Source organism: Pelophylax lessonae, assembly GCF_965119305.1.
Source record: "Pelophylax lessonae genome assembly, chromosome: 6".
NCBI lineage: Eukaryota > Metazoa > Chordata > Amphibia > Anura > Ranidae > Pelophylax > Pelophylax lessonae.
In genome coordinates, this window is record NC_138773.1 from 67,727,226 (window position 1) to 67,749,451 (window position 22,226).

Sequence of the window (22,226 nt, forward strand, 5' to 3'; positions counted from 1 at the left end):
GTCATATAAGGTTTAGGAAGGGAACAACGTAGCTTTATAAGTGTGTATGACACAGAGAAAGAGTTGAGTATACATATTTAGATGAAAAAGGGGTGCTATACAAGAAAAAATTAACACAGCAATAACCGTTTTTGTCCCCACCTGTCCACAGCCTCTGCAGCACAGGTTGGAGTTGGTAGTAGAGAATTTTGCGACTGTAAGGAGTAAAATGCCATCTTAACATGAGTTTTTGTGCTAGTTCCCAGTAATTGGAGCATCAGGGAAAATTATAGTTATTTCCAATCGCTTTGAACCACTGTTGGTCAATAGAATGTTTTGCCAAGTTCGACTTCCCTAATAATTAGGGGTGTTGATTTGAAAAATGTAGTTTAAGAATGGAGTTTAGTGTTAATCAGTGATATTCCTTTTTTTGATTTAGTATCAATGGAATGCCAAAAATTCTAGATTTCTTTGATCGTTATATGGGTGTTCTTTGTGTGCCTGCAAAACGAGATATCTGATTATACGTTAAGGCCTCTTTTGGTGAGAGATGGAACTTATAGACTAATTCTGAGAATGTTAATATTTTGTTTTCCACTATAAGGTCACTGAGATTTAGAACGCCTTTCTCCAACCATTCGTCTATGGAGATGTTTGGAATTGCCCATTTAAGGGATTCCAAAGGGATGGGGATATCAAGAGTTTGAGATGTGTGTTTTCCAATTGTTCTCAAGTGCCTTCATGCTTGTATGGTTGCCTAGATAGTGGGGTGTTCTGCTAATGTTCGTTTAGGGATTAAGTCAGTTGCCATGAGAAAAGAAAGAGGAGTGCAACCAAGCCGATTCTAGTTGACTCCATGGTTTTTGGCTAGGACCTCTAAGCCAGTCCTTAAGTTGGTCCAATATTGCTGTCATGTAGTAGTCTTTCAATACAGGAATTCCCTTGCCTCCCACCATTTTGTTTCAATTGTATCTGATAGGAGCATCTTGCTTTACTGCCTGCCCATATGAAATGGGACATTTGTTTTTGCATATTTGTGAAGAAGGTGGAGGGCAAGGGAATTGGGAATGCCCTGAAGTATTATAGTATTTTCGGTAATATCAACCAGGAAAGTTAACATTTTTGGATTCTAGGCATCTCCTGTTGCATGCTAGACATACGTGGGGTAAAGTTAGTTTTTATATAGGTCGGCAAGTGGGGAGGTTAGTTGAATTCCTAGATAGTCTATTGAACCTGATGTCCAGGGATAAGGTAATTTATTTTTTAAGAAGGATTTAAGATTTTTGTTAATAGCTATACCTAAGGGTCCTTTCACACGGGCGGTCCATATGTCCGTTTTTCCTCCCATGCGTTTGCGGATGAAAAACAGACATAATGTATGTCTATGGGATTGCGGACATCAGCGGATGACTATCCGCTGACATCCGTATTGCATCCATTCCAGTTCAGTTTTTTGAGACGGAAGAGAACCCTTTTTTTCTTGCGCTTAAAAAGCAGAACGGACGCAAAAACGGATGTCAGCGGATGTCATCCGCTAACGTCCGCAATCCCATAGACATACCCGTGTTTCCCAGAAAATAAGACAGGGTCTTATATTAATTTTGGCTACAAAAATCATACTAGGGCTTATTTTTAGGGGATGTCTTATTTATTTACGGTATGTACAATGACGATCTTAAAGTGATTGCAACCCTAAAATAAATAAATATTATGATCCTTTAAAGCATGGTAGACAGCACAGTGCTTGTGCTGTGTCATTTAGCCCTCTCTATGTTCTAAAAACCCTGTAATAAAAAATTAAAATGTTAAAAAAAAATTCTCTCCCCATCTCAGCTCAGAAGTCAGCAATTATGACATTCTGTAATCCCTGAAATTAACCTTGAATAAAGTCATTGTAAAATTTTGTAATCGATTTTGTAAAAAGATTATGTAATGTGCAGTTTGTCTCCTTTTGTAATTTTATTGTGGAAAATACCTTATTTACAGCACTGCTGGGCACTCATGTGACCCTCCGAAGCTCTACTTTCCCTCTCAGAATTCTGCAGACGGAGGGGCTGAGATCAAGGTTTTTAATAGGGCTTATTTTCAGGGTAGGGCTTATATTGCAGCCATCTCTGAAAATCCTGCTAGGTCTTATTTTCGGTGTAGGGCTTATTTTCAGGGAAACAGGGTACATTATGTCCATTTTTCATCTGCAAACAGATGGATGAAAAACGGACATAACAAAACGGACCCTACTGAAGTGTCATCTGTGTCCGTTTAAAAAAAAAAAAGTCACTGAGCGGAACAAAAAACGTAGCTGACCATGTGAAAGGACCCTAAGGCTACATTCACACCTGAGCGTAGCGTTTTTTGCGCGTTTTTTACCGCGATTTTTGCGGCGTTTTTTACCGCGATTTTACCGCGATTTTTACCGCGATTTTTGTGCAGGCGTTTTTAGATTGAATAGAGATCAATGGAAAACGCCTGTAATCTGCCCAAAAAGAAGCTCATGTACTTTTTTGAGCGTTGGGCGTTTTGTATACAGCTTCAAAACGCTCAGATGTGAACAGGGGCCATTGAAATGAATAGGATTTGTCTTGTTGGGCGTTTTGAGAGCTGATCCTAGAGCAGAAAAACGCCCCAAAAACGCCCCAAAACGCCTAGATGTGAACGGAGCCTAAGATGTTAGATTTAGAAGTGTTGACCTTATAGTATGCTACTTTGTAAATTAAAGCAGTATCTCAGGGGCCTCTGGGAGAAAGCTGGCTGGGTCTGTTAAAGTTAAAATGACATCATCGGCAAATAGAGAGATCGTGTGTCGGTGGCCCTGTGAGGGTATGCTCTTGATGTTTGGATGAGATTGAATCCTCTCCGCTAATGGTTCCATAATTAGGGCAAAAATCAGAGGAGATAGGGGACAGCCCTGTCTCATCCCATTCGTGTTTTTGAAATTCTTGGAGAACATGCCTTCTGTGTGTGCAAAGGCTGAAGGGGATGAGTATAAGACTAGAATGGCTTTTTGTATTGTATCAAACCAAATTTTCCAGTACTCTATTTGGATATCCCCAGTGAACTCTATCAAAGGCCTTCTCCGCATCCAGTGTAAGGAGCAGAGAAGGCACTTTTAGATTTTTCGGTTAGGTGTATAAGGTTGACCATTCTAGTTGGGTCTGTAGGCTGGCAGCCTAGCACAAATCCCACTTGGTCATAGTTTATCAGGTTTGGTAAGATCTTTGCTAGTCGATTGGTAAGGATTTTGGCATACAGCCTAACATTGACTTTCAGTAGCAAGATTGGTCTAACGTTTTGAGGTGCATTCGGTTCTTTACCTGGTTTAGGAAGTGTTTTAATTGTAGCTGTGAGCATTTCTGACAGAAAACTAGCATTGAATATTGCGGCGTCAAAGACCTTTAAGAGGTATGGTGATAATGTGGAGGTAAATAATTGATAGTATTCTGGCGAGTAGCCATCAGGGCCAGGAGATTTATTGTGGGGTAAGTTTTTAATAGATTTCTCTATTTATGAAATCCTTGGTTCAGCAGAGACAGCTCTATTGTGAAGGTGTGGGTAGGGTTACTGATGTCAGAAATGTTGAAATTATTTCTTCTGAAGGTTGTTGGGTAGCAGGATCGTTTTTTAGATTATATAGTGATTCGTAGTAGTCACTGAAAGCATCCGCTATTTCTTTTGGGTTGGTGACTTTATTTCCGGTTTTGGGATTGTGTATATATGGGATTTTTTGTTTAGTGTTTTTTTTATTCTAGTTGAGTAGCTAATCGTTTCCCTGCTTTGTTCCCATAACGGTATGATTGGGCTTTCAGTGATTGTATATGGTTATCGTGTTGTGATATTAGGAGGGCACGAAAGTCCTGTCTAGGGAGGAAAAGTTGCCTGTGGGTTGATTGAGTAGTGGATTGTTTAATACTTTCCAAGCGTTTTATGTGTGACAACAGGTCGTTGAGCCGCTTTGCCCGCTGCTTTTTTTATTTTTGCAGTCAGTTGAATGAGTAAGCCCCTAATATATACCTTATGGCTATTTCATGGTGTGAAGGGATCACTGGCTGTAGGGGCATTGATTTAAAAGAATTCTTTAAGATCCCCTTAGATTTGTTTTGTGTTTCTTCCTGGCTGATGTTGTATAAGCATCAATGCGCCATCTATTTGCCTTGGTTTCACAGCGGATCTCCCCCATGCTAATGGAAATTGGGACGTGGTCAGACCACGTAATACAATGAATATCTGATTTAGTAATCTTTTGTAATGAAAACAATAAATCGATGTGAGAGTACGTGTGGTATGCATTTGAAAAAAAAGGTAGAATTCTGTTCTGGTGAGTGATGGCATCCCCAGATGTCAAACAATCCCGAGGTGGAAATAAAATGGGCTAATATTGCTCTATGTTGTTGTTTCTTGGGTGCACTAGAAAGGTCCAAATCTTTATCGGGTATAGCATTAAAGTCACCACAAAGAATTCTATGCCCCTGACATATAGAAGTGACTTTTTCCAGATTTTCTTTAGGAAAGACAGCTGCTTTGTATTTGGGAGATATAAATTGACCAAAGTGTATTTGGTCTTGTTGGTTTCGCAGATAAGAATGATAAATCTACCTGATGTATCCAGGTGAACTCCCAGTTGGGTAAATTGGATAGAGTTCTTGATGGCAATTGCTACTCTTTTTTTGAAGGGGCCATTGGCCAAAAAAACATGTGGAAAGTTACGATGATGAAGGGGAGGAGATTTGTGAGAGGCGAAGTGTGTCTCCTGGAAACAGATGACATCACATTTAAGTCGATCCACTTCCTTCCAGGCCATCTGTCTCTTATAAGGACTATTCAGGCCTTTAACATTCATAGATGAAATTTGGAAGGGCATTGTGTTTCAGATGTAGTGTGGGTGTTGTATTCAATGGCATTTTGATGAATAAACAACAGCTGTAGTAGTGCATTAGCTGGCAGAAGAGAAACCACTGGTGGAGATGGTGAGCAAAAAGGTGAATATTGTGGTTGGAAATGAACGTAGTCGGATGAGTGTCCGTGAAGCCGATGATCTGTAAATGAAAAACTGTGCAGGAATTATGTGAAAATGTTCAGGAACTAAAACAAAAATAGAAGAAGAATTAGAGCTGGTTCACACTACCACTACCAGAAAGTCGCCCCGTGACTTGAAGAGACTTGTTTAGAGACTTGTTTAGAGACTTGTTTAGAGACTTGTTTAGAGACTTGTTTAGAGACTTGTTTAGAGACTTGTTTAGAGACTTGTTTAGAGACTTGTTTAGAGACTTGTTTAGAGACTTGTTTAGAGACTTGTTTAGAGACTTGTTTAGAGACTTGTTTAGAGACTTGGAAGAGACTTGGAAGAGACTTGGAAGAGACTTGTGCACTACTTTGAAGAGACAGGCGACTTTGTCTGTGGGGAATGCCTGGCTAATCTCTTTCTTCTTCCTGGAAAGTCTGATAACAAGTCGTGTCAATTAAGATAAGGAGGCAACTCCCATTGAAGTATATGGGACAGTCGGATCACAGGTCGCTTCAAAGTAGTACAGGACCCTTTTCTGAAGTCGGAGCAACTTCAGTAGTGCCAATTAAGACGGCACTGATTGATTAACATTGCTTTTGTTATGTCAAGCTACCTGGGGCAACACAAGTTGCCTCACAAGTCGCGCTAGTGTGAATGGGCTCTTAAGATAAAAAGTAATCAATTCTACACAGAATCTGTGCGGTTAAGGTTCCGCTAGAACTAATGGGGGTCAAAGAAGAAAGAACAATGTGGCAATCTCCTGGGCCATCAGAAAAAAGATTTAACTTTGTATGGAATAGTTCTCTGGATTCATCATGCCTCTACATCTGAGCTATCTCGGGTTTACAGAGGCGAGTGGGGTGATCCCCTTTCTCCCGTGTCATGCGGTTCTAGAATTTGCCATTCTCGCAGTAGGCGAAGGCCCTCTTTCAAGGTAGTGATCTCATGTGTGGATCCATCTTTTGTGACTAGGATTTTAGTGGGGTAAATCCAACGGTAGGTTATGTGGTGAGTATTTAAAGCTTTTGTGATAGTGCCGAGCTGTCTTCTCCGTTGTAGAGTGTAAGCTGATAGGTCATCATCGAAGGATAGATCTTGTAGATTTTGAGACAAGTGTCTCGGTTTCTAGTGTCCTACATGAATCGCTCCTTTGTGTGAAAGAAAGGGATTCTTACTATCATATCCCTGGGTAGGTGGGAGGGTATGTTCGGGTCTCAGAAGCCTGTGTATTCGATCTATAAGGTTTTCGGAAGGTGCATCAGGGAGAGCTTCTTTCAGGAGGTTGGTGAAGTAAGCTTTAAGGTCTGGATGCTAAATGTGGATACAAATGTGACCCTTTTAAGTTAGACAAAACTGTACTACTTGGAATCTTTGATACATTAGGATGCAGTTGCTTTTTTAAACCAGTTGATAAGGAGGCACTGTTGCCACAGTCATAGATCACTTTTGAAAGGCCAACAAACCTAAAACCTCTTAGTGAACTGAGAACTGTCTGTGTTTTCCATCACAGCTGGCCACATTATCATTTTCAGGCTGCACTAGAGAAAGAAAGAGAAGATCAGAACGATGATTTATGTCTGATTTATAGGGCTGCAACTAACGATTATTTTAATAATCGATTAGTTGCCGATTATTTTTTTGATTAATCGGATAAAATCATAAAAAAACTCAATATGCCTTTTTTTCATTTATTTAAAATAATAATGAACAAACAGAGTGTAAGTGCCGGTTCACACTTGTGCGTTGCGGCAAGGCTGCAAATTTGCAGCCTGTTCCCGCATCGCATCCGCACAAAAGGGAGTTCACACTGCCATATGCGATACGCAGGGGGTGTCAATTAAATGTTAACGACACCCCCAGTTTGATTGCATATCGCAGTGCGATCTGACAGTTCGCACAGAATCAGATCGCACAAGTGTGAACCACTGTGCGATCCGATCCTGATGCGGCTGAAAAAAAGCCTCATGTGCGACTTTTGTGCGGGTGCATTGCGAATTTCAGCCATACAAAGTGTATGGTTGAATTCGCATCCGCACAAGAGATCACATGTAATTTAGGAGCAGTGCACTCTGCATTACATGCGATCAGCGCACCCGCAGTAGTGTGAACCGGCACTTAGTGTCGGTTCACACTTGTGCGGTTTGTGAGATCGCATGTAATTTGGAGCGCACTGCTCCTAAATTACATGCGATCTGATATGCGGATGCGAGTTCAGCCATACACTTTGTATGGCTGAATTTGCAGAGCATCCGCAGCAAACTCGCACATGAGGCTTTTTTTCAGCCGCATCAGGATCGGATCGCACAGTGGTTCACACTTGTGCGATCTGATCCTGTGCGAACTGTCAGATCGCAATGCGATATGCAATCAAACTGGGGGTGTCGTTAACATTTAATTGACACCCCCTGCGTATCGCATATGGCAGTGTGAACTGCCAGATGTGCGGATGCGATGCGGGAACACGCTGCATATTCGCAGCCTTCCCGCATTGCACAAATGTGAACCGAGCCTTATACCAAAACTTTTTTTTTTTTTTTTAATTAAGCTGCTATATACTGTAAATAATATAATAAATGCTTATCTAGATAAAAGAGTTAATATTCCTTATAAGGTGCAATATTATAATAGAAAAATAAGTGAATAAAAACATCCCTGTCAGCCATAGATATGAAATAGGCAGCATAGAAAGACCACCTATATGTGTTATATGGACGTTTTTAATCACTTATTTTTCTATTATAATATTGCACTTTATAAGGAATATTAACTCTTTTATCTGGATAAGCTTTTATTATATTTTTTGGCGGGCTGCATTGCATTGACAGGACACTGTAACAGTAAGCTTGGCACTCACGTTCTGTTGCTGCTTCTGTCCTCTCTTTTCTCCCTTACTGTGATCTGACTCACTCCCTCCCTCACTGACGTCACAAAGAAGGCGGAGAGGAAAGGAGGAGGGAGGGGGGAGGTCACGGAAGTGCAGAGCTGTGAGAGAGACAGTGAATGCAGCCGACGGCTTCACAGAGTAGACGGAGCTCGCTGACAAGCGGGGAAAGAGCACAACTAATCGACGGAGCAACTAATCGATAATGACAATCGTTGACAACGATTGTAATTATCGATTATCGATTTAGTCGATAAGTTGTTTCAGCCCTACTGATTTATAATGTTTAACGTACTCTGGAAATCAAACTATGAGACCCAGATTTTCTTTATTAAAGGAGAAGTACAGCCAAAGCTTGTTTGGCTGTACTTCCCCTGTGAATCACAGTACTGTAGTACAGTTCGTTCTGCACTCCTGTGACCTGTTTTTGCAGACAGCGGGCTGAAGTCACAGAGCCAGTCGGGATCTGCCCACATGCCTGGATCGGCACCCAGGCTCAGCCTTTCGGCGAGCTGGCTGCTCCTGCCCCTCCACAGCCCCGAATTGATAGGATTCAAAATTATAACTTAAAATACCTCCAGGAATACAGCCAGGTGTATGTTTCTGTCCAGACTGGTCAGAATAATTTCAAATAAATTGATAATTTTTGCTAAAAAATTATAATGACACCATGTGTCTTTTCGATGATTTACAGTTCCAATAATATCCAGTTTTATGAAGAATTATTTGATCAGATTGTTGCTTGTATGGCCACCATTAGGGGTGAGGTCAGTACTGGAGGGAGTGGTTGAGGACTCCTGTAAGTCTGTAAGTGATTGTAGGCTGTGGACCATAGAGTGGGGATGGTATTCCAATGTCCCATGGTCAGTTAGTACATATGAACAGGGGATGTAGAGGACAGTGGTAGCATAAGGTGAAGGCACTGGGGCATATTATATTTTTTATAATATTTTTAATTATAATTTTAATAATATATATATTTTTTTATAATACTTATTATACACTTTATTATACTTTTGGGATGGTGTCTCGCGGTTGTGCTGAAAAATCTGTCTATACACAACGCAATCCAATTATACAATTACCTTTTAGATCTACCATCAACTATGGCCTTTCAGATTTAATATAAATTGAATGTGTTGTTTAGGTTTTGTCTCATAATGCATAGTTTTGGTAAATCTAAGAGAGATTGTACCACCGGTTTGTATAGTGTATGGCCAGCCTAACCTCTTGCTGTCCATGTATTGCATATGTGAGATGGCAAAGAGGGTGGAGTTTTTTTTTTTTTTTTTCTTTCAAATTCTTTATATATATCAACAGGGTAACATAAATATGAGACATGAATATACAAGGAAAATTCCACATTGCCAAGTTGCCTACATATTACATAGTATCTATTCATGTTGATTTTATTGGTTTCAGTGGAATCCAGATAAGTAGACATAAAGACCATGCTGCCAAAACCTGGTTCGTAATGAAGTATACCAGTTAAAGCCCACCCTCTTAACACCAACATGCCACACCTATGCCTCCATTGGTGGCAGAAGTTTCTGTGCTGACAGAGACCGAGCTGTCAGGCAGCTCCTAGTCTCTATTAATGATTGGGAGGTGGTGTGCCCGGCTTCTGATCATGTGACCACTGTGACATGATCACAGTCAACAGCAGGGTTGGCCCAAGACATTGTGCTGAAAAGAAAGAATGCAGAGGGCGCACCAGCCTAGCGCATTACCTTTTAAGAGTCGGTTCACACTGGGGCGACACGACTCCTTACTACTTCGGGAGGTGACTTGTCAGTCCCGTGCACCACGACTTTGGAGTGACTTGCAGGGACTTCACATAATGGAAGTCTATGCAAGTGGCTCCGAGGTTGCCCCGAAATAGTACAGGACCCTTTTTCTAAGTCGGAGCGACTTGTGTCGCTCCTATTAGAACGGGTCCTGTAGCGGTCAATGGACCACGAGGGAGCGCGACTTGTCAGACTGACAAGTCGCCTGACAAGTCGCGCTAATGTGAACCGACTCGAAGACTATTTATTGTTTAAAAACATTGTACATCATCCTCACAAACATTGATAAAAAGTAGGCACAAAATATAATCCACCAAGAAAGTCCACTGGGCGTAGTTCGCTGGTACAGACCCTAGTAAGATGTAGACCTCTAAATCCAGCTTACACGTTTCAGGGGTTTCCCCCCCTTCCTCAGAGATCTGCGAACTACGCTCAGTGGACTTTCTTGGTGGATTTATTATCATACTTTGTGCCTACTTTTTATCAATGTTTGTGAGTATGATGTATAACGTTTTTGAACAATAAATAGTTTTAAAGGTAATGAGCTGGGCTGGTGCGCCCTCTGCAATCTTTCTTTTCAGTTTTCTTTGGGTTTCCCCGACCCTCTAAGAGTGGCGGCACAGCAGGACGATGACAACACCAGCTAAGGTTAGTTCCCAGCTATACACATAAACAACCCCTCAAGCGCAAGAATGAAATACTGCTCCCCCCACCCCCCCAAAAATAAATCACACCCACCAAAAGGCCCCCACATCTACTATATTATGGATCTTCTAGGGCTGTGTCTTCCCCGCTCACAGCCCTAGAAGATCCAGCCTGCCCTGCGTGAGATGGAGTGTGCTGATGTCTGACGTCATTGCGCACATCGCAATCATGTGAGGGACGTTCCCCAGAGGAGACGCTCCACCTCCTCATAATCATCAGTTTGCTCTATGGGCAGCATAATGAGATGGGGAAATGCTGCCTGTAACGCGCCTGCAAACTGATAACACACAAAACTGCTGGAAAAACAATCTTGGGAGTCATCCTCGCCCCTCTCTAATTGCTGCCTGGGTCCAATGGACCCAGCGGGACCCATGGAAGGGCCGGCCCTGGTCAACAGACAATCACAGTGATCACATGAATGGGAAGAACATACTGCCCCTAGGGCGTAATAACCCGTTTAAAGGGACACCGGGGCTGGGAAGGATGGATCAAGACTGTCCGTTTTTTAGACAAGTTTCACTCAATTCAAGGAGCTAGTTTTTTTTTTTTTATTTTTATTTTTTTTTTACTCCCTTCATGACCAGGACATTTTTTGCTTTTCAGCACTGCACAATTTTAACCCCTAATTGTGTAGTCATGCAACACTGTACGCAAACAAAATTTATATGATTTTTTTTTTAACATAAACAGAGCTTTCTTTTGGAGGCATTTGATCACCACTTGGAAGAAGGCTATCGTATTCCTGTACATGATTGTACCTGCCGCCTGCTTGTAGTATATTTACTGTGAGCGGTTGGCAGGTAGTTCTGAAACTTTTGACAGCTTTCTTTACTTGATATATTACCAACTTGGCTGCTGATTGTGCTATAGCAAAATTATGGCTACAGCGCGGTCGACCAGTTCCGGGAGAGCATCATATGACATCCTCCTGTGATCGCAGCCACTGAGGCGTGCAGGCTGTGTGCTCCATGATCACTGCATCTTTTGCACACAGCTGATCACAGATTGAGGTAAAGAGCCAATCACAGCAGCTCTTTACCATGTGATCAGCTGTGTCCAATCACAGCTGATCACGATGTAAACCCTAACGGTTATCAGCATTCCTTTCATGAGGTGAGGAGAGTTAATAAGCAGCTAGTGTGAAAAGGAACATCTGCACTTATAATCAGTGTCCTATCAGTGCAGCCCCAACAGTGCCCATCAGTGCTGCCAAAAAGTTCCACCTATCAGTGCCCATCAGTGTAACCTCATTCGCGAACATCGGTGAAGGAGAAAAATGACCTGTTTGCAAAAGTTTATAACAAAGACTTAAAAAATTATTTCGTTTTTTTTCTAATTTTTTTTTTTTTTTTTTGTTTAGCAAATAATAAGAAACCCAGCAATGATTTAATACCACCAAAAGAAAGCTCTATTTGTATGAAACAAATGATAAAAATGTCATATGGGTAAAGTGCTGCATGACTGCGTTATTGTCATTCAAAGTGCGACAGTGCTGAAAGCTGAAAAATGGCTTGCGCAGGAAGGGGGTAAAAGTGCCCGGTAGGCAAATGGTTAAGTAGAGAATTGGAATAAGATTAGCCTGCTCCCTTTGCTCCTAAACTCCTGTTTGTCTTCCTCGTAATCCCAGGTATTTGCAGCATGTTCAAGGTATCTGTGTAATCTGATTTTTACTTTGTTGTTGTAAATACCCTGAAGCCTGCCTAAAACCTTCTGAACTGTGGAGGTGTAGCAGGGTTGCCAGCCCTAAGTGTTTTTTTTTTTTTGTAGACAGCTGTATGGAAAACTATAGACGGCTCAACCTGTTTATGTACACGATGGGTTGGAGTTAATAAGGGACTTAAGGGAGTTCTCTTTACTCGCCTTTAAGGAGAGTTCACACCATAGAAACGCAGTCCGGATGGCTTCCAGATGCTTTTCTGCATGCGCGTTTTGTACGCATTTTTGATTCTTTTTCAGTACGTTTTTGATGCAGTCAAGTGCATCCCCCCCCCCCCCCCTCTTTTTTCTTAACCTTAAATAAAGACGTGTTTTTTGGTGCCTTTCGGTGTATTTTTGATGCGTTTTACAGCATTCCAGTGCAAAAAAAAGCACCGGACTGCATGTTGTGTGGACTGGCCCTTACTAAGCTTGCTAAGTGAACATATGACTTTTACTGCTTTAGTAAATCATCCCAATTGTGTTGACAGTCTTAACCACTTGCCGACTGCCTAACGCAGATCTACGTCGGCAGTCAGCCTCTCACAGGCAAAGCGACGTAGGTCTACGTCGCTAGCATGTGAGGGTCTAGGGAGCGAGCGCACGCCGCCGGAGGCGCGCTCCCGCGCGGTCACGCACCCCCCCCGCGCGTGTGACCGGCGGACATCGGGCCTGAGATTGTCGGGGGAGAGGGAGAAAGTCAGGCGGCTTGTGTAAACAAGCTGCCTGTCATTCTCCCCTGTGTATGAAGGATGATCATACGGTTCTACTATGTAGAACCGTTGATCACTGTTCATACATCTGAAGCCACAGCCAATCACAGTAGAAAGCACGCCCCTAGGGACACACATAGCCCCTCCCTTTCAAAAAAAGTTAACCCCTTCACTGCCAGTGTATTTTTACTGTAACAGTGCATATGTATAGCACTGATTACTGTAGAAATGTCACTGGTAACCCCAAAAATGTCAGTCAAGGGTCCGATCTGTCCGCCGCAATGTCGCAGTACCGCAAAAAAAATCGCAGATCGCCGCCATTACGTGTTAAAAAAAAAGACAAAAATCTTTCCCTTTGTTAGTAAATGCAATAACTTTTGCGCAAACCAATCAAGATACTCTTTTTGCGATTTTTTTTACCAAACATATGTAGCATAAAACAAATTGGCCGAAAATGTTAAAAATTTTTGATTTTTACATTTTTTTGGGGGGGAATTTCATATAAAAAAATGTGAAAAATATTGCTATTTTTGCAAAATTTACGCTCTTTTTTTGTTTATAGCGCATGATCAAAAAATCGCACAGGTGATCAAATACCACCAAAAGAAAGCTCTGTTTGGGGGAAAAAAAGGACGCCAAATTCGTTTAGATACAGCGTCGCACGACCGCGCAATTGTCCGTTAAAGTCACGCAGTGCCGAATCGCAAAATACCCCCTGGTCAGGAAGGGGGTAAAATCTTCCGGGGCTTAAGTGGTTAAACTGCCTAAAATGATGCAAATAGAATAAAAGTCTGCGCTAAAGTACTCAAGGCAGCTAGCAGTAGGTCTGTATACAAAAACCCAAAAAGTCATATCAATATATGTGCAGGGCCTATAGAATAAATAATATTGATCGAATAAAAAACATAAAATAAAAATAAAGAAAATAACACACTTGTCCACTATGTGAACATACATATCAATATAAATCAAATGAAAAGCCAAAGGCTACAATAATGAAAATAAAGTCCCAAGGAATATGTTAGTGTCCACGAACAATTCAAGAAAAAACTCCCAACTTTATCCAAATCATACCACCGCTTGTGCACAGCGCTATTGCCACATTCACCAGCTCCCATGCTGCCAAGTATAAGCAGCAAATAGTGCATAAATGACAAAAGGCTTCCCAGCCTCTCACACACAACCATCCAGCTCCACAGGTGCCTCATGATACCGGTATCCATCACTGGAAGATATTCCACTACACATTTAAACGGCTGTATGGAAGGTAAGTGCTCGCCTCATGAAGCCACACTAAGATGGCCCAAAACTCCAAGAACCAGTAGTGGCAGTGACGTAAGTGCGTAACCCCGCCCTAACACGTTTCGTGCAAGGGCGCGTCTTCACAGGGCACGAGTACAAACTTGTACTAGCGCCCCCTAAAATGATGGCATGGTCCAAGGTGTGCGTTAGTCAATTTTGTCCTGTGAGATCTCCATGCCATAGTTCCTGACTGTTCCTGTCCATCTAGGAGGCTGTATGTTTCAGCTCCTTCTTTCTCATCCTCCATAGCATACAATATCTAGTAGAGGGTGTGGGAACCCCTCATGAAACAGGTGTGCAGATTCAGGGACTTTGCGAAAATGTCACCTATAGAGTTCTCAAATGATATCAAAAATTGTCAGGTAGTTAAAGCTGAACTCCAGCCTTCCCTCCAGTCTTGCACAGTTGTACAGGGTCCTCTCTTGTACTGAAATTGCTTACTTCAATTTCACTGCACACTCTGTGCTTCTCATAGACGTTGCAGCAAGTCCAATAGAGCATACCTCATTTCTTGGTTGGAGGACATCCAGCTTCAGTTAGCTCTTTCCTTCCCAGCCTTCCTGTCCCTGGCCCACCGCTTCAGTGCATTGGATTTGAAATCTTTGTTTCACGGAGGCTCATGATCACAGGTACCTAGGCTGTATTTACACGCAGACCATCCTATCTAGGAAGCCCACTCCTCCAGACTGACATCCACCCATCAAGGGATTTTGATACTTGCCTAACTACTCCCAAGAGCCAGCCCACTGCTTGCATTAGGCTGAGGGTTCTTGAGAGGAGCAATGAGACCGGGTGCTGTGATGTTTTCAGCAAGCTATGTACAGCACCCTTCCACTAGCCATGATCTGCCTGCAATGCATAGATAAGCACAAAGACCCAGTGATGACATCACTGGGACTAAAATAAGGAAATGAAAATAGGTTTTATTAAAAAAATTCCATTAACATGTTCAGGAGGGGAATAGGGAGGAACCAGGCAAGACAAAATATTAGTAGATTAAAGTGGTTGTAAACCCTTACATATACCTAGTGAAGAGACTATACTTCGGTGATACACAGAGATGAAACAAATGGTCCTACGTAAGTTCTACCTGTTTATCTATATAATCCAAGTTGTGTTTAAAATATGAAAAGCAACAATGACAGTCCAAAGAGTGATAACACAAAAGTCCATCCAATCACAAAGTGCACTTTTCATCACCCGAATGATGTGTGATCCCACTTGAAAAAGGCCTGCACCTCAAAGATTGGCCGCTTACCAAATGGTGTTGACCTCCTATCACGGAAGGTCTCTCTCACTTGTGGCAAAAGCCCAGCCCAGGCCTCTGTTCAATCAAGGGGACTTAGGTTGAAGAGAACGATGCCCGCCATTCTTGGGGATACTCGATCACAGATAATCCCAAAAGAAATAAGCTTTCGTAGCATAAAATCCTTATACCGTTTAATAGGTAAATTAAAGTCTACACTTGCGCAAACGCTGTGACGTCAGCACATCGCTCTTTCCGATGCATTTCATCACACTCTGCTGTCATCCTGGGGCATGGCCCCCTTGATTGAACAGAGGCCACAAGTGAGAGAGACCTTCCGTAATAGGTGTTTAACGCCATTTGGTAAGCAGCAAATCAATGAGGTGGAGGCCTATTTCACGTGGGATCACACATCATTCGGGTGATGAAAAGTGCGCTTTGCGATTGGATGGACTTTGTGTTCTCACTCTTTGGACTGTCTTTGTTTCTTTTTATATTTTAAGCGCAACTCTATTTTGAATATATTTGCTGTGTGTGTCTCACAGAAGAGGTGCTGCTGTTGTATTCACATAATTTTTCTTATTTCAAATAGCGCAGTTTTGCTTTTTACTATGTACTTGTTTATGTGCAGTCCTCTGTCCCTTATATCCGTTCAAAGTGCAGAATTTGTAAGCTTTTCTGAAAGTTAAAAAAAAAAAAAAAGGGGGGGGGATAGAGAGCTGAAGTTACACTCTGAAGAGCTCAGTGAGGAGAGCTCTGGCATCTGACTGGAGGGAAGAGACCCCCCCCCCTTTCACACAGGAACAGAGCTGAGGCTGTCAATCAGCTGGAGTTCCCTCCCCTGTCACCATTTTTCTCAATGTCAGGAAAATATTCAGAAGTGATTAATGCTAATATCAGAGGAACAAAGCAGCAGAGAGAAATGACACGTAATGCTCTTATATGAGACAAGTGCACACTATAGAGCAGGGATCCTCAAACTACGGCCCTCCAGCTGTTGTGGAACTACACATCCCATGAGGCATTGTAAAACTCTGACATTCACAGACAGGACTAGGCATGATGGGAATTGTAGTTCCTGAACAACTGGAGGGCCATAGTTTGAAGACCCCTGCTATAGAGGGATATGTTTTGTTCATATTTCATGTTTGACGTTTAAAACCACTTACAACTCTCTGGAACCTCTCTGCTGTTCTGAGCCACCCAGGCATGAATAAATTCTGTGCAACGATTTACTTGCAACTGGATATGACGTATGTAGTCAAATTCAAAGTCGAATGACCCAACAACTTCATGGATTGTGAACTGCGAATTGAGATATTCAGTGGGTCTATTGCGAACATCACTCATTCATGAAACTGAAAGACATGCATACCAGTTTAGGTCTGGATATTTCTATGATCAGCGTTCAAGAGCTCCCAAGTGTCTGCAGTTCTTCGAGCCCCTATTGCAACCAGTGGAGTGCAGCTTGTGATTGCGATAGCATATTCCTGAGAAGAACAATGTTGCTATTTATAGCTTGCAAGATTTTTGTTCTGAAGAAATATAATATAGGGGCAACAGTCAGAATACATGGTTGTCTGACAATGTTTTTCCTTGTTAAAAAGGTCCTAACAAAAATGTACCTTCTATGTGGGCCAGACAAACCCCAGGAGACAGCCAAGTGTTTCAATAATCACTGCTGGTGCTTTAACTTTTTATGAGCCACTTCTGTTGTTCACAATCCAAAGTTCCTGCTGGTATCCAGAATAGGCAGAATGACTTTCATATCATACATGAGATTGTCCACCATCATGCCTGCACTCTAATCACGGAACCTTTTTCTGTGGCTCCATGTTTTTGAAATGCATGTGAGTGCTGTATTAGCCACAGAGCATTACCAGGGTCTGCCGTTAGGGTTTTTAGACTCACACATACTAGAGCCAATTAAGTAAGGAGGGAATTAACCTACCAGTATGTCTTTGAAGTTTGGGAGGATGCATGCACTGGGAGAACATGCAAACTCCATGTAGATGGTGTCCCTGGGCAGGACTCTAACTGAAGACCCCAGTGCTGTGAGGCATAAGTGCTAAACCACTATGCTGCCCCATTTGTCCATCTCTAAAACTAGTTGGCAGCAGACATGGGTTAACAGCCAGACAATGCAGGTATCAAGTATGACTCCCTTGGCCCTACAAATGATACACATTATTCTCTTCCAAGCCAATCTGTTTGCTCTTCTTCATCGAAGCTTCAAGAACATCTGCTAGTGCCAGCAGGTTGTTGAATGTTGTTATAAACAGATGGAATTTTTCCAAGGAGTATTGTAAACCATAAAATGTTAATTTCTGTTCCAGAGTGGTTTTCTGGGTTAAGACTGCCTTTATCAGAACCCACACCTAGTGCTTAATATTTGTTTAACCACTTCAATACTGGCAACGTTCATCCCCTTCCTGCCCAAGCCAATTTCCAGCTTTTAGTGCTGATGCACTTTGACAATTGCTGCAACACTGTATCCATATGAATTTTTTATAATTTCTTTTTCACACAAATAGAGCTTTATTTTGCTGCTTTTTAATCACCACTGAGTTTCTTTATTTTTTGCTAAACAAACCAGACCAAAAGTTTTGAAAAGAAAAACATTTTTCTTAGTTTCTGTTATAAAATTTAGCAAAAAAGTAATTTTTCTTCACTGATGTGCACTGATGAGGCTGCACTGATGGGCACAGGTGAGGCTGTGCTTATAGGCACTGACAAGGTGGTACTGTTGAGGCTGCACTGATGATCAGTGTAAATGTCTCCCATCACACTTTACGGTTACCAGCTCTCCTTTCTTCACACTGTGACTGTGCGTGAGGAAAGGAATGCCGATAACCGGAATGTTTGTTTACATGTGGTCAACTGTGATTGGACACAGCTGATCACATGGTAAAGAGCCACTGAGGTCGGCCCTCTACCTCAATCTGTGATCAAAGGACACAGCAATCACAGAGCGCACCTGATGCATGCCCCAAGGGGTGCATGGGAGGCATGTTCTGGGAGGAAGTCCATGGGTGCCCTCCCAGAACAACAGAGCTGCGCTGGAACTGTCTTTTGGCTATGGCATGGTAATAAAGTTGTGTATGTGAACCTTAACAATGAACGGCTCTCATTTGTTCACTTTTGGTCTGTTATAAGTATAAATATACTGATGGGAGCAAATAACTGTTCAACAAGTGGAAAAGAATACTTATTGATCCAACCTGGAACCCATTTTCATCCTATGCACACTGCAGTGTTCTCAGACCTGCCCAATTATCTTTGTGAACTACAGAACAACTCCCCCAATGGTATGGAAATAAACAGCGGGGCAGGTGTTCCCTGTTTAAAGCTAAGTACACACGGACCAAAAATTCGTCAAATAGTTGGTTTGGCAGGGACCGGCTGATTTTCTCCTGTCTGTTCTACAGAAGCCAGTCCCGTGACCGATCTCTTTTGAACGGCCTTGCTGGGAAACCAGCATCAGTCCCGCGTCTGATCAGCCATTGGCTGCCAGGGCTGATCCGTGTGTTTTGGCGGAGTGCAGTGCCCCTGTCAAAATACAATAGTACAGCGGGGGAGATCGCCACACTTACATTTTTTTCATTCAGCCCCCTGGTACAACTTATGGTGTGTACCTAGCTTAACGCACCTTCCATCCCACGGTGTCAGCGCTACTCATCCATAGATCTATTACATGAGGGTTGTCGGAAGAGAATGGAGAGACTGTTCAGGTCCGCAGATTCGATTGGATAGCCTTGTGGGACTAAGGACCGGTAAACTGCAATATCATACATTTTTTTTTTCTTGTTTAGACACACTTTAGGTGGAACCTCTCTCAGCTTACCTACTGTGTACACAAATGATTGATGTGTTTTGAAGTTCTAGTCACTGATATTGGCATGCATTCAGTTTACACAGCAGGTGTGCTTCCAGGAGGCTTCTGTGGAACCTTTAAAGTGCGTCAGTGCAGCTCCGCTTCAGTTATATTTCACAGAGGGGGATCCTGACTTCATCCGGAGCTCCCAGACTGCATACGTATACAGGCTTTCCTAAAGGAAACAGGTAGCCTAACGTTGCTGACTTCTCATCTTGGCTGTCATGCTAAGTCTCCAATTTTGAGGGCTCCTTCACACTTGCAATGGAGTGCGGTGCCCCCTGAAGAGTGATACCCGTTCAGAACGCTTTTAAAAAGGCGTTGGCAGGTGGTGAGGCCTTGTATTACCTCCTCACTGCCTAATTTAACAACTATAATGCCACTCTATTGCAGCCAGCCCCTTTTGAGTAAGTTTGACAAGTGACGTTGCTTGTCAAACTTTGTATCCCGAGTTAAAAATGCAGTGACGCAAAGTATCATGGCCACGGCATGTGAAAAGAACATGCATATAAGGAGTCCAGACTATACTTTCATACTTGCTCTTGGTCTCGTGACTTGAAAAGTATTACAACTCTGCAGTCATCGTAATAGCCAGCTGATTATGCTGCCTCTACTATACCGAAATCCCCAATCAGTAATGGCTCCCCTGCTGGACTTCAGAACACATCCCTCCTTTCTCATCACAATAGTTTGAATAGATGTGTTCTGTAGTCTACAAGGAAAGAACTCTGGCAGGGCTGAGAACACTGCTTGGGATTACAGTGCAGCAGAGTCGGTGTTCAGGAAGTTAGGAGCCCATTGGATTTCCGGCAGGATTAACAGGTACTTTTCCTGTACTTTCAGCTTTTTTTAGAGACACATGCGGAAATTTTAATGTATTGCAGAGATACTTTGAAGCCTTTATGACAGAATGAACTGTGTTATGTCTCTTCTGTTAAAAAAATACTCCTACCTGCCTCTCAGCGGTTTTCCTTTTTGAATGTACACTAAGCCACGCATGTGCAGCTCGGTGTACAGCAGTCTCAACACAATACTGTGCTAGGACAAAGTAACTCACAGCGCCAGTTACATCAGCCAGGCCCAGCCAATCAAGATGGACAAAGACTTAGAACATCTGGTGAAGATAAAAGCATTGACGATGAACGGCAGCGTGGCTTTTCTAGGTAAGTATGCCAGTATAACTAAAGGCACAACTTTTTTTTTTTTTTTAGTTTTGGATAGAGTAGGGAGGGATTAGAACCCTCCTCCAACCACCTTCCATGGCTCTGCCCGGCTCTCCCATCCCACCGGGAGACCTGAGCAACTAGGCGGCGTACGTACGGATTCGGCTTCGATCGGGTCTCCAATCGTGTAACCCAGAAGCGACGCCACTTCTGGTTTACTCGGCTGCTAATGGCACCGATTTAAAAAAAAAAAAAAAAAAAATGTCAGTATTCAAAATTGCAGATTTTGGCATTTTGAATATTGTAAAGTGCAGTGGAGGGATTTGGGGTCTTTTAGACCCCTGATTCCTCCATAAAGAGTACTTGCACTGTCTATTACTGTTACAAGAGATGTTTACATTTCTTGTGACAGCAATAAAATGATCAGATTTTTTTTTGTAAATAAAAAATTAAATAAAATAGGAAAAAAAACTTTTTAAAGCTTCCCCGTGAAAGAAAACGCATATGTAAATTGCGCCCGCAAATGAAAACGTTGTTCAAATCCCACATGTGAGGTATCGCTGCCATTGCCAGAGTGAGAGCAATAGTTCTAGAAAAAGACCACTTCAGTAACTCTAAACTAGTAACCGTTAAAAAATTTTAATGCGTCGCTTTTGGAGATTTTTAAGTACTGTAGTTTGTTGCCATTCCAAGAGTGTGCACAGTTTTAAACCGTTACATGTTAGGTATATATTTACTCGGCGTAACATAATCTTTCACATAAAAAAATTGGGCTAACTTTACTGTTTCGTTTTTTTCAAAATGCAGTAAAATGTATTTTTTCCCAAAAAATTGCGTTTGAAAGATCGCTGTGCAAATACTGCATAACAAAAAATATTGCAATGACAGCCATTTTATTCTCCAGACTCTTTGCTAAAAAAAAATATACGGTATATAATGTTTGGGGGTTTTATGTAACTTTCTATCAAAAACTACTGATTTTACCTCGGAAATAGGCCTGGTGCTTAAGTGGTTAAGAATCAGTGTTCTTGTTGAAAAAATGCTGCAAAAAATGTATCTGCATGTTCATAGATATCATAATTTCCTAAATTTTGCTTTTCATTTTTCTCTTGCAGACAATAGTTATGAATGATTGCATTATTCGGGGGGACCTGGCCAATGTTCGAGTTGGCAGACACTGTGTCATCAAAAGTCGAAGTGTGATTAGACCGCCATTCAAAAAATTCAGCAAAGGGTGAGTCCCAGCATTTGATTTTTTGGATACTCCCCATGGAACCTCCTCAAACATTACATTTTTAGTCAGTTTAGGATCAGTATACATAGACACAATATTTTATAGTTTAAAGGTCTGAAAATCACTGAATACAATCGGATAACAATTCTTCTCCATTCCCATCAGTATGACATCAATTAACCACTTCCAGCATCCCTTTACCAGTGTCTGTATACCCGGGGTTGTGGGAAGGATCGGCAATCGTGACCACTGTGATTGTGATCCAGTCCTGCTGGCTACCGATTGTTTGTGGGGACCAAGAGCTGTCTTTGAAAGCTTGGTCTCTGTGCTGGGAGCATGCAAAGAGCGCACTCGCAGCACAGAAACCTTGGCTGCTCTATTTGTGCCATGTGGACCTTAAAGCTCCTCCTTTTGCTGCACATATGAGTTATGTTTTGGCGGCAAGAGGTTAAAAAGTGCCCTCTCACCTTATAAATCACAAGAGCCCAAAAGCTAGCTTTTTATCTGCAAAGCAGTTTTTTTCCTGGTTCAGACCTACTCTGTTGTAATAAGCATAGTAGAAGTGATCAGGTACGGAAAATAGATTCAAAAGTCTCTGTGTTTCCTGACAGCTGGAGGCATAAGAACACTATAGCACATAAACTACTA

General features: G+C 42.1%; 1 protein-coding gene across 1 annotated transcript in view; it reads left to right on the forward strand.

Annotated features, from left to right (window-relative positions):
- DCTN5 (dynactin subunit 5) overlaps positions 1-22,226 on the forward strand; it is a 44,129-nt gene that overhangs the window by 11,397 nt on the left and 10,506 nt on the right. The window contains exon 3 of the mRNA XM_082261371.1: positions 21,460-21,578. Coding sequence (XP_082117497.1) covers positions 21,460-21,578 — 119 coding nt within the window. The remainder of the gene's footprint in view (positions 1-21,459; positions 21,579-22,226) is intronic.